Consider the following 12059-nt stretch of genomic DNA (forward strand, 5'->3'; position numbering starts at 1 on the left):
ATTTAGGTACTTGTTAAGTATCTGTGGTATACCATGAATCATGCTAGGTGCTGTGGAGGACACAAAGCAGTCTATGACAGGATTCCTACCCTCAAAGAATTTATGAACAAGCAGAAAAGACCAGACATGCACAAATAAAATAATAGAGAACATGTTCTAGGCTCACAAAACTAGCTCTTTTCAGAATAATGTACATCAATGAATTCTATTACTCTAATTAGCAGACTAAAACATTATAAGTAGGATGTCTAAAAGAAATTCAGGAAAATGCATTAGGTTGAACCATATCGCCAATATTTAACTACTGTGCCCTATAAAAATGGCTATTTTGTGTGGTTTTATTGATGGTAAAACTATAATAAAGAGCTAAAGGGAAATAGGATATCTGGGAATAAAGTCTAAACAATTTTTAGTGGACAGTGGGGAGCTAGGGTGACCAGTTATCTTGATTTGCCAGGGACAGGAGAGTTTCCTGGGACATGAGATTTTCAGTGCTAACACCAGGAAACTACTTGGCAAATCAGGTTAAGTTGGTCACTCTAGAGAGCAGGCACATCAGTTCACACACTCCGTTGGTATCAGAATTAGAAGCAGAATAAAAGGTTGGGTCTAGGGACGCCTGGGTGGCTCAGTCATTAAGCGTCTGCCTTTGGCTCAGGTCATGATTCCAGGGTCCTGGGATCAAGCCCTGCATCGGGCTCCCTGCTCCGTGGGAAGCCTGCTTCTCCCTCTCCTGCTCCCCCTGCTTGTGTTCCCTCTCTCACTGTGTCTCTCTCTGTCAAATAAATAAATAAAATCTTTTAAAAAAATAAAAAAATAAAAGGTTGGGTCTAACCAGACATTTCTTATATAAATATTTTTAAGCAAACAAATTAACCTTATCAAATTTTGCAGCTTTCCCTTTGGGTGCAGTAGTCAGAGGAACTCTTGTGATCTCTACAGGCCAAAATCGACAATCAGCAATTCGCTTCTGAAAACTGCAAATCAAAAATCAGTCCATTAACATTATTTACAAAAATGAGGTTAGTGTAATTTAAAGGGAAGTATTCTTCTCCTTTAAAAAGTAATGGAGGGGTGCCTGGGTAGTGCAGTCAGCTAGGCAACCAACTCTTGGTTTGGGCTCAGGTCCTGATCTTGGGCTTCTGGGACTGATCCCTCCACGAATGAGCCCCACATGGGGCTCAGGGCTCAGTGTGGAGCCTGCTTGGGAGACTCTCTCTTCTGCTGCTCCCTCTGTCCCTCCCCCTCCCCCCTCCGCGCCCCCTCACTCTCTTTCTCTCCCTCTCTCTCAAAATGAATAACTCTTTAAAAAAGTAATGGAATAGGCACACATATATAAATATTTTTATTAGGTAGGTGGGTTTTTTAAACCTTTCCAAATCTATAAATTCCAAAATAATTCTACTATACTGCTAGCAGAGGGAAACTATACTTTTTTTTTTTTTTTGGCAATATGAAGCAAAAGCCTTAAAATGGTCATAATCTTTGACCCAGAAATTCCACTTCTAGTGATTTATTCTAAAGAAATAATCACACAAGTATGCAAATAGTATAACATATAGTTATTTCTCCTGTGGAAATAAAGTAGGACTTACAGTGTCAGCTCTGACACGTAAAGTGTTTAGAAGTTGTTGCTCCTGTTCTTAGAACAAAAACAACAACAAAAAAACCCCAATCAAACTGAAAAATCAATGACCTTTCTTAGATCCATCTAAGGATTAAGTTCGTGGGGCCAATTACCACCCTGAAATTTGGAGATACACGGAAGTATAGAGAATCACGGCTGAGATCAGCTTACAGGTAGGAAAAAGTAACAAAGCCAGTAACTGGTGGAAATACTTTAATGGTAATTTTGACAAATTGCTGGAGGCTGGATTAGCCAAAGTTATAGACTGCTGGAAGCCCAGTCTTACAAGAGCCCCATAGTTTTATGGTTTTAAAGCAAGGGGCCCCATCAAATATTCATGGTGAAGATATGAGAAAAATCCTCTTAGGCAGAAAGAAGGGAAAAGTAACCATTTTGAAATATGCCTGGAGTGTTATCCATAACAAAAGCCTACTCTTGGGGTGCCTGGGTGGCTCAGATGTTAAGCGTCTGCCTTCAGGTCGGGTCATGATCCCAGCGTCCTGGTATGGAGCCCCACATTGGGCTCCTGGCTCAGCGGGGAGCTAGCTTCTCCCTCTCCCTCTGTCTCTCCCCCTGCTCATGCTCTCTCTCTCTCTGTCTCTGTATCTCTGTGTCTCAAATGAATAAATAAAATCTTAAAAAAAAGAAAAAAGTACTAAAAAAAAAAGCCTACTCTTTAAGGGAAACTACTTTATCAGAGCCTTATCTGACCCAGGGGAAGGGCGATTAGACAACTCCAGCTCTGTCTAGCCTTCCTGTCTCACATAATAAGTAAAAAATGTTGTTAAACACTTCTGAAGGTCACAGCCCAGGGAGTCAATCCATTAAAATACTGAGTTTTAACCAAAGGATTATAAAACACTTCCCCTTCCCAACACCTTCCCACCATATCAACAGGGTTCCAGTATAGTAACAGTGGATTATAACAGAGAGACTGCAAAACATAGACCCTACCTAAGAAAAGTTCTTAGGCAAACCCAAACACAACAGGGGAAGAGCAAAAAAGGAAACTGAAGCCTCTAGCACCTACATATATAGCAAACACTAAACACAGCCCAGCTCCTAGCCAGATTAACAGAAAACTTCACACTAAAAACCCTAATCACCTCACTTCTTATTACCCAAAACATAATGTCCAACTTTCAATAAAAAAATTACAAGGAATAGTAAAAGGCAAGAAAAAAATACAAAACAGACACAACACAAGAACTAGACTCAGATATGACACATATTTTGAAATGATCATATAGGGAATTTAAAATAACTATGATTAGTATGTTAAGAACTCTAATGGAAAAAGCAGACAACCTGCAGATAATGTAATAGGGAGATGGAAATGTAAAGAAAGAGATGGAAATTTTTCTTATTTTTAACTGATCAAATAGATAACTGTTCAAAGTAATAATAGCAATAATGTATCCTTAACAAAATATCAGCAAGTCAAAGCCAAGAATGTATATTTATATTATGCACCACAGTCATGTGGGGAACCAGAAGTACATAGGAATTTTCTGAAATATCTGCTCAATTTTTCTGTAATTCTAACATTGTTCTTAAAAATAATCTAGCGTGGTGGTGGGTATTAAGGAGGGCACGTATTGCAATGAGCACTGGGTGTTAAACGCAAATAATGAATCATGCAACACTACATCAAAATCTAATGAAGTACTGTATGGTGACTAACATAACATAATAAAAAAAATAGTCTATGAATTGAAAAAGAAAACCAGAGTTCCTCATTCAAATCATACATATATTGATAATCCTCTATTTCTCATCCTCTTCCTAACCCCCAGGTAACAGAGACTGGTAGTTACCCAAACAATATCAAGTGCCCTGTTCTTCTTTAGCATCTAACTCCTGATTTAGTCTGAGTAACAATGTGTCTAACAAAAATATAATTTCCAGCTTCTTGTGCATCTAGAGATGGCTACTGAGATATAAACTGAGGTTGCAGATTCTAGGAAGGCTCTATAAGGGGGGCTAAGACGGCCAGCATGTGTCCTTTTTTATCCATAAACACTGCCCTCTCTTACAACTTTCTGTGAGGAATGTGAACGTGCAGGATGGAGTTCCAACAGCCAGCTTGAACCATGAGACACCCTTGTGGATAGAAGGCACATGTTAAAAAAGGTAGAGCAAAAAGAAGAATGGAGCCTGGATACCTGATAACACTGGAGCTACCATACATGCAGCTCTGGACTTGTTTTATATGAAAAGAAATCAGAATCTACCTTGGTTAAGCCACCATCACTAAAAGACTCTGTTATTAGCAAATATGGTGAAAGAGATTCTCAGATCACCTTAACTCAAATATAGATAAAGTTAACAAAAGTAGTATTTCTTCCCACCTATAGTCTTTGGTGGTTAGACATATTCCCTTCCTCTTCCTACCTGACCACTGCAGGAGGATCAAGGTAGCAGCGACTTTCCAAGTCCCAAATAATCCTTTTCTTTATGCACTCTGCTTGGTTCCTAAATTCCCTGTCCTGTAAAATAGTAAGAAACTTTTGTTTTCTCAGTGTACTGTTGCTTCATCCTGCTCATTCTGTGGGGCATTCTTTCAATGGATTTGATCACAACACTTTTACTACTACTACTATTACTACTATGACTACTACTGTAACTACTACCACAGCTTAAATTTTAGGGTGCTTCACTATTAATAAAATACATAATATAAATTATTTTTATTCTTACAACAATCCAGTACTAAGTTCCAAATATTCACTCATATAACCTCAATCATCTCGTTCTCATCCCTGGATGCATATTAGAATTATCTGAGCTTTTATTTTTCTATTTATTTAGTTTTAAAGATTTTATTTATTTATTTGTCAGAGAGAGAGAGAGCAAGCACAAGCAGGGGGAGAGGCAGACAGAGGGAGAAGCAGGCTCCCCGCTGAGCAGGGAGCCCGATGCAGGGCTCAATCCCAGGACCCCGGGATCATGACCTGAGCCAAAGGCAGACGCTTAACTGACTGAGCCACTCAGGTGTCCCTATTTGGGAACTTTTAAAAAAATCACTACCTGGACAGTGATATTTTGAAAGTAAATTCTTTTTTTTTTTTTTAAGATTTTTTATTTATTTATTTGACAGAGAGAGACACAGCGAGAGAGGGAACAGAAGCAGGGGGAGTGGGAGAGGGAGAAGCAGGCTTCCAGCTGAGCAGGGAGCCCAATGCGGGGCTCGATCCCAGGACCCTGGGATCATGACCTGAGCCAAAGGCAGACGCTTAATGACTGAGCCACCCAGGCGCCCCTGAAAGTAAATTCTTATGTAATTGATCTCAGTTAGGGCTTGGCCATTATTATTGTTTTAAAAGCTTTTCAGGTGATTCAAATGAGCAACCAGGATTGAGAACAATGATCTAAACTAAAAAATATATATATAATGAATTATTATTAAGCCATCAAAAAGAATTAAATCTTGCCATATGCAATGATGTGGATGGAGTTACAGTGTATTATGCTAAGTGAAATAAGTCAGAGAAAGCAAATACCATATGATTTCACTCAAATGTGGAATTTAAGAAATAAAACAGATGAACATGTGGGAAAAGAAAAAAAAGAGGGGGAGCAAAATATAAGGGACTCTTAACTATAGAGAACAAACTGAGGGTTGCTGGAGGGGAGGTGGGCAGGGGATGGGCTAGATGGGTGATGGGTATTAAGGAGGACTCTTGTGATGAGCACTGGGTGTTGTATGTAAGTGATGAAACTAAACAAAATTGTACTCCTGAAACTAATATTACACTGTATGTTAACTAACTAGAGTTTAAATAAAATTTGAAACAGAAAAAAAAATAAACCAAAATGTAATATAATATCCAAATATGTAAAATAAAATACCTGATCTAAACAAAAATATAAATCAAAGAACAGGATGCATTTTCACTAATCACAATGATGAGAGAAGACACTGCACAATGTTTTCCAAATATTGCCTGACTTATTTCAACTATTTAAAATATTTAGTCAGATACTTAACATAATTCAACCATTTTCATTTTACAAATTATTTTTTTGAATGTTTCCACTAATGATTATTAACTCATTCAAGAAACATTTGCAAGTGTGCTTGCAGCATTTTCTCTGCTCTTGACAAGTATAGGATGTAGAAAGAAAGAACAAAAGAAGAAATGAAGAATGAGGGAAGGAAGGAAGGAGGAAACAGAAAAGGAAGGAGGAAGAGAGGAATAAAAAGAAAAGGATAATTTCAACTGCCTAAACATCCACCAATAGGAGACTGGTTAAGTGAATTTAAGTATGTCCATATACAATGTCATGTCATACAGCAAGTGCAAAGAAAGAAAAAGAGTAAGAATGTTCTTTAGGTAGCAATGTGGAAAAATCACCAAGGTACACTAAAAAGCAAGTTGTAAAACAGTGAGTATGCCACCATTTCAGTAAAAACACAAACAAACAATAGGGAAAGAATACATGTATGTATATATGTGTGTATATAAAGCAAAACTGACATTTTCCCCTGCTTTCAATATGATTAAGCACTTTACTCAGTTAAAAACAAACACTTAAAAAGAAAATAAACAATAAACAATAAACACTTTACACACTGAGATAAAAAAAAAATAGTGTCTTCCTGACGGGTTCTAGTCTGAAAATAACAGGATTTTTGAATACTTCCTATAAATCTAGACTTCCTAAAGGAAAATAGTTTTATCCCTGACTTTTACTATGCTAATGTCTCGGAGTCAGTCTTTCTGAAATCTTACTCCTCTGCACTCTTTGCAAGGAAACTTCACTCTTCCAAATGTTTTTGTTTGTGAGTCTTCCTTTTTTCCTTTGATATATATATTTGCTTTTATATGCATGACCTATGACCATATTATTACCTACTCAAAAATAAATAAATCTGTGGCACCCGGGTGGCTCAACTGGTTAAGCATCTGCCTTTGGCTCAGGTCATGATCCCAGGGTCCTGGGATCCAGCCCAGAGTAGGGCTCCCTGTTCAGTGGGGAGTCTGCCTGTCCCTCTCCCTCTACTTCTCTCCCTGCCCTGCTCGTGCTCTCCCTCCCTCTCTCTCTATCAAATAAATAAAATCTTTTAAAAATGAATAAATAAATAAATTTAAAATAAAGAGTAAATTTGAATTTAATAAATTATTTTGTTTGTTGAACTTAAGAAGTCAGGAGACATTTTCATCAAAATTAGATAATTGTTTTATTTTAAAAAGTAACAAATATATATAAATATATTTTATGTATTATATATAATAACATTAATTATATTATGTTATTAATAAATATATAATATAAAAACATTTAAAAAGTGTTTTAGCATCTGTCTATGCATTTAGTTTATCACCAAAAAACTGCATAATTCTCTCACCTCTGGGCGGTTGAGTTCTCCTTCTTCTTCCTCATAGGGCCCACCAATGATGAAAGCATCAGGAATGTTATTAGCTCCTGGAGCCAGAATGTTGGCAATTGGCCATTTTTTGGGCCTGGGAACAGGTTCTCTTTCCCCTCCAAGCTTTAGAGTTCCATTCTTGAACAAAATGGGAGAGTCTTTCTACAGAATATCATACATCAGGAAATTTTGTAAAAGACTTCAAAATGAACAAAAAAGATTACTGAAGTATCTTTTCAATGTAATGTTGGGTGTTGTCTAACAGACCATTCTTTCTGTGATTATCTGATTCTACAGAGGAGCCTGTGCCCTTCATTGTCTTTGTGCTATTTTATAATTTTTAATTTATAAAAAATTGATAATAATGCAAAGAATTCTTGTCCATAGATATACAAATATATTTTGTTCAGTGGAGATGTAATTGATTATTGCCATGTGGCTGATGATGAGTTTAGAATTATTGGCAAATTCATTTCAACATTCCTGATTGCTTATATATGGGTTACTTCTTCAGATTCTCCTTTGAACCCTTTTTGGTTTAAATCCTTTTTGTTATTTTATATCTATATGAGAGTTATGATATACCTGTTTAAAAATTACCTTTTTAAAAACAAACTTAAATCTGACAAAGGGTTAGCAATATAGGCACTTTCCTACCTATAATTTATGTAAAATATACTTGCAATAGAAAATTGATAAAGATATAAATAGGCAAATTATAGAAAGGGAAATTAGATAATCCACCATTTAAATAACAACGTGCTAGATATTCTTAATAATTGCAATGAACATTAAAACAATGAGATATCATTTTAAACCACAGATTGGCAAAATCTGTCTGAAAATAACAAGCATTGGCAATATTGTGAAGGGAATGATATTCTTATACATAGTTGATGAAAATATAAATTGGTATAACTATGGAAAGCCATTTTGCAGTCTCCAGTAAATTTAAAATTGTCATACCCTATAATTCAACAATTCTAGTTGTTTGGGTTAGCTAAAAAACTTCTGTGAAGGAGAGGCATTTCTGGAATGGCAGAGTAAAGACCGCTGAAAAGCTGCTCCTCCATAACAACAAGAATAGTGGCAAAAATTGTCAAAATAAAGGATGCCAAGACCACTCAATGGAGAAAGGACAGTCTTTTCTTTCTTTCTTTCTTTCTTTTTTAAAAGATTTTATTTATTTATTTGACAGAGAAAGAGAGAGAGAGAAAGCACAAGCAGGTGGAGTGGCGGGCAGAGGGAGAGGGAGAAGCAGGCTCCCCACTGAGCAAGGAGCCCAATGTGGGGCTCAATCCCAGGATGCTGGGATCATGACCTGAGCTGAAGGCAGACACTTAACCGACTGAGCCACCCAGGCGCGCCGGACAATCTTTTCAATAAATGATGCAGAAAACTAATTATCCGGGGCGCCTGGGTGGCTCAGTCATTAAGCGTCTGCCTTTGGCTCAGGTCATGATCCCAGGGTCCTGGGATCGAGCCCCACATCGGGGTCCCTGCTCCACGGGAAGCCTGCTTCTCCCTCTCCCATTCCACCTGCTTGTATTCCCTCTCTTGCTGTGTCTCTCTCTGTCAAATAAATAAATAAAATCTTAAAAAAAAAAAACAACTAATTATCCACATGCAAAAAAATCAAGTTTTACCCTTACCTTAAACCACATACAAAAATTAACTCAAAATGAATCAAAGGCCTAAACATAAGAACTAAAATTATAAAACTCTTAGAAGAAAACTCGGGAAAAACTTCATGGTATTGGATTAAGCAATGATTTCTTGGTTATGACACCAAGGACACAGACACAAAAGAAAGAAATAGATAAATTGGACTTCATTAAAATTAAAAAATTTTGTGCAGCAAAATATACTAACAACAAAGTAAAAAATGGGAGAAAATATTTGCAAATCACATATCTGATAAGGGATTAATAGCTAGAATCTATAAAGTACTCTTAAAACTCAACAACAAAAAACAACCTGATTCAAAAATGGGCAAAGAACTTGAATAAACATTTCCCCAAAAGAAAATATACAAATGGGGGCGCCTGGGTGGCTCAGTCATTAAGTGTCTGCCTTCAGCTCAGGTCATGATCCCAGGGTTCTGGGATTGAGCCCCGTGTCGGGCTCCCTGCTCTGCGGGAAGCATGCTTCTCCCTCTCCCACTCCCCCTGCTTGTGTTCCCTCTCTCACTGTGTCTCTCTCTGTCAAATAAATAAATAAAATCTTTAAAAAGTATATGTATATACAAATGGCAATATAAGCATGGAAAAAGATGTTCAACGTCATCAGTCATTAGGGAAATGCAAATCTAAAACACAAGAAGATGCCAGTTCACACCTATTAGAATGGGTATTATCACAAAACAAAACAAAACAAAAAAATAATAAATATGGACGAGGATATGGAGAAATTGGAACCCTTTATACTGCTGGTGGGAATGTAAATGGTGAAGAGGAATTGGAGGGTTCCTACTGAAATGTAGATGGCAATAAAACAGATGGCAGTATTAACTAATTATACCTTTTTAGCAAACAATTTGGAAATCTCTATCAAGAGCCTCAAAAAATCCAACACAATCATTCCATAGAAATGTTGACTAAGAGGGGTGCCTGGGTGGGTCGGTTGAGCATCTGACTCTTGATTTTGGCTCAGGTCATGATCTCAGGGTCATGGGATCCAGCAGTGTGTGTCAGGCTCTGCAGTCAGCAGGGACTCTGCTTGAAATTCTCTCTCCATTTCCCTCTGCCCCTCTGCCCCTCTGCCCTATGCACGTGCACTCTCTCTCCCCCCCTCAAAATAAATAAATAATCTTAAAAAAAAAAAGAAATTTGGACTAAGAAAATAACCTGAAATTAACAGAAAGTTTTATACAATTAAGCACACAAATCCCCAAAATACACGCATAAAAGTAATATATAGAAACACATTAAAAATAGTCAATTTTAAAATGCTTTACATATTTTCCACCATAAATATGTATTTATTGACATAAATTATATGTAATATATACTATTATGTATATGTAAACTATAGATATCTACATATAAAACAGAAGTAAACTTTATTTTTTTAAACCTAAAGAAAATCTCAGTCATTAATAGAGAGCTTGCTTTGAATGAAAATCTTAGCAGGTGAGGCAGAGATGACCATATGAGTGTTTAAATCTATATAAATATCTGGTTGCAGGGCTTTACCTCTCCAACTGATGGAACTTGCATACCAACCATGTAGTTCTGCATAGGCCCTACTGGAATGAAAGATTCAGGCACAGAGTAGGCAGCCTCCAAGGTGACTTTCAGTAGATTGCCTCCTAAGATCTGTGCTGTGGTCAATAAGGGTTCTGCCACAAATACTTTAACTTCAAGACTGCACTGCTGGAAAAGAATAAAATTATGCAGCATTTTGAGAATGCCAGAGGCCTTCCCACCCCCACCCCCTTTTTTCATTATCTTATTTGAATCTCTTATCACTGTTCAAGTTTAATTATTTCCATATAGAGGATTCAAATAACTTTCTCTAAGTCTCATGCGTTAGAACTACAGCTGAGATGAGAATCTTATTCCTAAGCTAGAGGCCTTTCCCCTCTACCATACTGAGGTCACATATGTATACAAATACATATAAAAGAGGAATTGGAAGGTCCTATACTGAAATGTTAATAGTAGTTTCACATGAGTGACATTGGGTTGCTTTTTTTGCCAGTTTATATTCTGTGACTATCTTTGTAATTTAAATGTAGTACTTTTTAAAAATTAGACTCCACCAAAAAATTGCTAGAACTGATACAGGAATTCAGTAAACTCACAGGATATAAAATCAGTGCACAGAAGTCTATTGCATTTCTATACACCAATAATGAAGCAGCAGAAAGAGAAATCAAGGAATCAATCCCATTTACAATTGCACCAAAAACTATAAGATACCTAGGAATAAACCTAATCAAAGAGGTAAAAGATCTGTACTCTGAAAACTATAGAGTGCTTTTGAAAGAAATTGAGGAAGGCACAAAGAAATGGGAAAACATTCCATGCTCATGGATTGGAAGAACAAATATTGTTAAAATGTCTATACTACCCAAAGCAATCTACACATTCAATGCAATCCCTATCAAAATAACACCAGCATTATTCACAGAGCTGGAAAAAACAATCCTAAAATTTGTATGGAACCAGAAAATAGCCCAAATAGCCAAAGTAATGTTGAAAAGGAAAACCAAAGCTGGACACATCAGAGTTCTGGACGTCAAAGCTGTATTATAAAGCTGTAATCATCAAGACAGTATGGCACTGGCACAAAAACAGACACATAGATCAATGGAACAGAATAGAGAGCCCAGAAATGGACCCTCAGCTATATGGCAGGAAAGAATATACAATGGAAAAAAGACAGTCTCTTCAACAAATGGCATTGGGAAAATTGGACAGCCACATGCAGAAGAACAAAACTGGACCACTTTCTTATACCATACAAAAAAATAAATTCAAATGGATGAAAAATCTAAATGTGAGACAGGGATGGATCCATCAAAATCCTAGAGGAGAACACAGGCAGCAACCTCTTTGACCTTGGTCACAGCAACTTCTTACTAGACATGTCTCCAGAAGCAAGAGAAACAAAAGCAGAAATGAACTATTGGGAGTTCATCAAGATAAAAAGCTTTTGCACAGCAAAGGAAATAATCAACAAAACTAAAAGGCAAACCTACAGAATGGAGAAGACATTTGCAAATGACATATCAGATAAAGGGCTAGTATCCAAAATCTATAAAGAATTTATCAAACTCAACACCCAAAGAACAAATAATCCAACCAAGAAATGAGCAGAATACATGAACAGACATTTCTCCAAAGAAGACATACAAATGGCTAAAAGACACATGAAAAAATGTTCAACATCACTTGGTATCAGGGAAATACAAATCAAAACCACAATGAGATAGATAACACCTCACACGAGTCAGAATGGCTAACATTAACACCTCAGGAAACAACCGATGTTGGTGAGGATGCAGAGAAAGGGGGATCCTTTTGCACTGTTGGTAGGAATGCAAACTGGTAC

At 36.8% G+C, this 12059-nt stretch overlaps 1 protein-coding gene across 5 annotated transcripts in view; it reads right to left on the reverse strand.

Moving 5' to 3' along the window:
• The window catches only part of CFAP70 (cilia and flagella associated protein 70), a 122145-nt gene that overhangs the window by 75049 nt on the left and 35037 nt on the right, over positions 1 to 12059 (reverse strand). For 4 of the 5 annotated variants that reach the window (XM_035021391.1, XM_035021384.1, XM_035021395.1 and 1 more), the window contains 4 exons: positions 10196 to 10375; positions 6981 to 7163; positions 4022 to 4116; positions 878 to 977 (listed from right to left, as the gene is read on the reverse strand). In XM_035021391.1, coding sequence (XP_034877282.1) covers positions 878 to 977; positions 4022 to 4116; positions 6981 to 7163; positions 10196 to 10375 — 558 coding nt within the window. The remainder of the gene's footprint in view (positions 1 to 877; positions 978 to 4021; positions 4117 to 6980; positions 7164 to 10195; positions 10376 to 12059) is intronic. The other variant, XM_035021388.1, reaches the window with a different exon arrangement.

This window comes from Mirounga leonina, unplaced genomic scaffold (genome assembly GCF_011800145.1).
Source record: "Mirounga leonina isolate KUSES-001 unplaced genomic scaffold, KU_Mleo_1.0 Mir_114, whole genome shotgun sequence".
NCBI lineage: Eukaryota > Metazoa > Chordata > Mammalia > Carnivora > Phocidae > Mirounga > Mirounga leonina.